This window comes from Amblyomma americanum, chromosome 5 (assembly GCF_052857255.1).
Source record: "Amblyomma americanum isolate KBUSLIRL-KWMA chromosome 5, ASM5285725v1, whole genome shotgun sequence".
NCBI lineage: Eukaryota > Metazoa > Arthropoda > Arachnida > Ixodida > Ixodidae > Amblyomma > Amblyomma americanum.
The window spans coordinates 97,764,977-97,767,241 of NC_135501.1; the positions used below are offsets into that span (position 1 = coordinate 97,764,977).

A 2,265-nucleotide genomic window follows, 5' to 3' on the forward strand; every position below is an offset into this window, starting at 1 on the left:
TGCGGCGTTGTTCTGTAGGAAAGCAGGATCCTGTCGATGTTTGGAAATCTCCAGGCGGCGCTTTCTTGAGTTTCCCCTTAATTGTTTGCACGACGCCTTCCACTGCTTCGTTCGATGCTGGGTGGTATGGCGGGATCAGGATTCGCCGAATGCTGTTCTTGCTCAAGAAATCAGTGTACTCCTCGCTGGTGAATACGGTGCCGTGGTCGGAGACATTGATGCCTGGAATGTCATGTGTGGAAAATATGGTCCCCAGGCATCGAATTGTGGCGTCCGCTGAAGGTGCATGAACGGGAACCACCTCTACTCATTTAGAGTAGGCATCGACTAGGACGAAAAAGTTGTGTCCTTGATATTGACCACAAACGCCGATATGCAGTCGACCATGGTTTTTTCGGAAACGGCAATGCAAAAGGAATCGTTCGTGGTTTGACGAATTTTGGCGGTGAATCTTCCTTGACAACAATTTTGGCCTTCACAACTTTGAATGTTCCTAGTCCGTCGGAAAATACTTCTTTGTAGCAATTCAGCAGGTCGTCGACACTCGTCAGTCAACGGATCTGACGACGTTTAGGTCGAGCTGAAGCGCACTGATCCAGTTTCGTCCGAGAAGGGTTGGACACTGGTCCGGAGCTACAAACAAAGGCAGTGTTGCCTCTCTTCTTCCGAACTGGACTGAAACGGTACCCTTGCCCCTAACGGGTGTCAGACTTCCGCAATAACTCTTCAGAATTGCGTCTGATGGGTCTACTGAGAGCTCGGGAAACCGCTGTTGGAATGCGGTCTCCTCTATTACAGACACTGGCCCCTGTGTCTATCTCCATTCTAAGAGGCCTGACTGTGACTTGAAAAACTGCTACAAACGGAGGAACTGTTTTCTCGCTGTTGATCTGCCACGTCTCCTAGACCTGTGACGGGATTTCAGAAAGATTTCCACTGTCCGCTAGGCTGTGAACTGGCTGGTTTTGTTGCCTTTCCGCATTGTGCTTCCTTGACACGTTCTTTTGCTTCGTGTCGGCAGCCTTTGAGCGGCATACTCTGGCCAGATGCCCGATCTTGCTGCACGTGTTGAACCGGGATTTTGCGTGCTGGCATACTGTTGCGTAGTGCGGCTCTCCATAGCGATAACAACTTATCGTCTGTTTCATTTGCTCGATCATCGCACTGTGAACTGTCTGCGCTTCGGTCATGCCCTGAGCTTGCATCAACATGCTTGAGTCTCTTTTAGCCGTCTTTGCAATTAGGAGCTTGACTGCTGACTCGAATGTCAGGTTTGGCTCTTCAAGCAGGCGTCGTTGCATTGACGCGTCATTAATGCCGCAAACGAGTCTGTCCCGCAGCAGGTCAGGAAGGAAGGTGCCGTACTCACAGTTTGCTGAAAGCTTTTTCAATGATGCGGTGTAGTCGCTCACAGACTCCTCCGGTTGGCGAGAGTGACTATTGAATCTGAAGCAGCAGTCCACCACGGAAGGCTTCGGAATGTAGTGGCCCGAAAGCACGGAGAATATCTTGTCGATCGAGACTTGATCTGGAGTTTTAGGCGTCAGCAGGCTCCGTAGTAAGGAGTAGGTACTGGACCCGCAGCATGTCTGGAGCACGGACCTTTTCTTCTCCTCTGGAACGCTGTTGGCGTCGAAGAACAGCTTGACTCGCTCCATGTACTCCGTCCAGTCTCCTCCTTCTCCGTGGATTGGCTCTGATGCTCCGTAGGTCGGCATAGTTGCAGACGATGGGATGCCGGAAACCTTTTACCTTGTCGCCAGAATTGTTATATTATTGTAAGGGGGTGAGCTTAGAAGCAAATGCTGAAACAGGTCACCGACGTGCCCTAAATACGGCGCGGGAAGAGCGCCCCGTAAACTGACAGTACACGTTGCTGGCGGCAGTCAGACTGGCCCCCCTCTGTGAAAAGCGAGGGAGCGATTATTATCTTTTCCCTGTCCATTTTTCCCCGTGCAGCTGGGGGCTGCTCGCTGAGAAGGCGCCTGCGGTGTCCTTGGCGTCTGCTGCCTTGGGGAATCGCCATTGTTTGATAATCGCTATTCCATTATTACATTTGTTGTTGATTTGTAGCCCTAGCACGCGGATGCGTGTAATGAAAGTTGTTTCCATCCATCAAACCCCAGGTGGTCGAAAATATTCTGGAGGCCTCCACTGCAGCACCCCTTTCTTCCTTACTTCTTTCACTCCCTCACTTATCCCCTCCATCAAGGCGCAGTTCGGGTGCCTACCGAGATATGTGCGACTGTAGCTGCTTAATATCCT

General features: G+C 51.2%; 1 protein-coding gene across 1 annotated transcript; it reads right to left on the bottom strand.

The window, feature by feature from the left end:
* Positions 1 to 902: 902 nt before the first annotated feature.
* LOC144134060 (uncharacterized) lies at positions 903 to 1,718 on the bottom strand. Its single transcript, XM_077667053.1, has one exon. The coding sequence runs from the start codon at positions 1,716 to 1,718 to the stop codon at positions 903 to 905; it is 816 nt and encodes a 271-aa protein (XP_077523179.1).
* Positions 1,719 to 2,265: the final 547 nt, after the last annotated feature.

What these genes read in the sequence shown, in the direction of transcription:
- LOC144134060 (XM_077667053.1), bottom strand. Translation starts at nt 1,718, where the DNA reads ATGCCGACCTACGGAGCATCAGAGCCAATCCACGGAGAAGGAGGAGAC.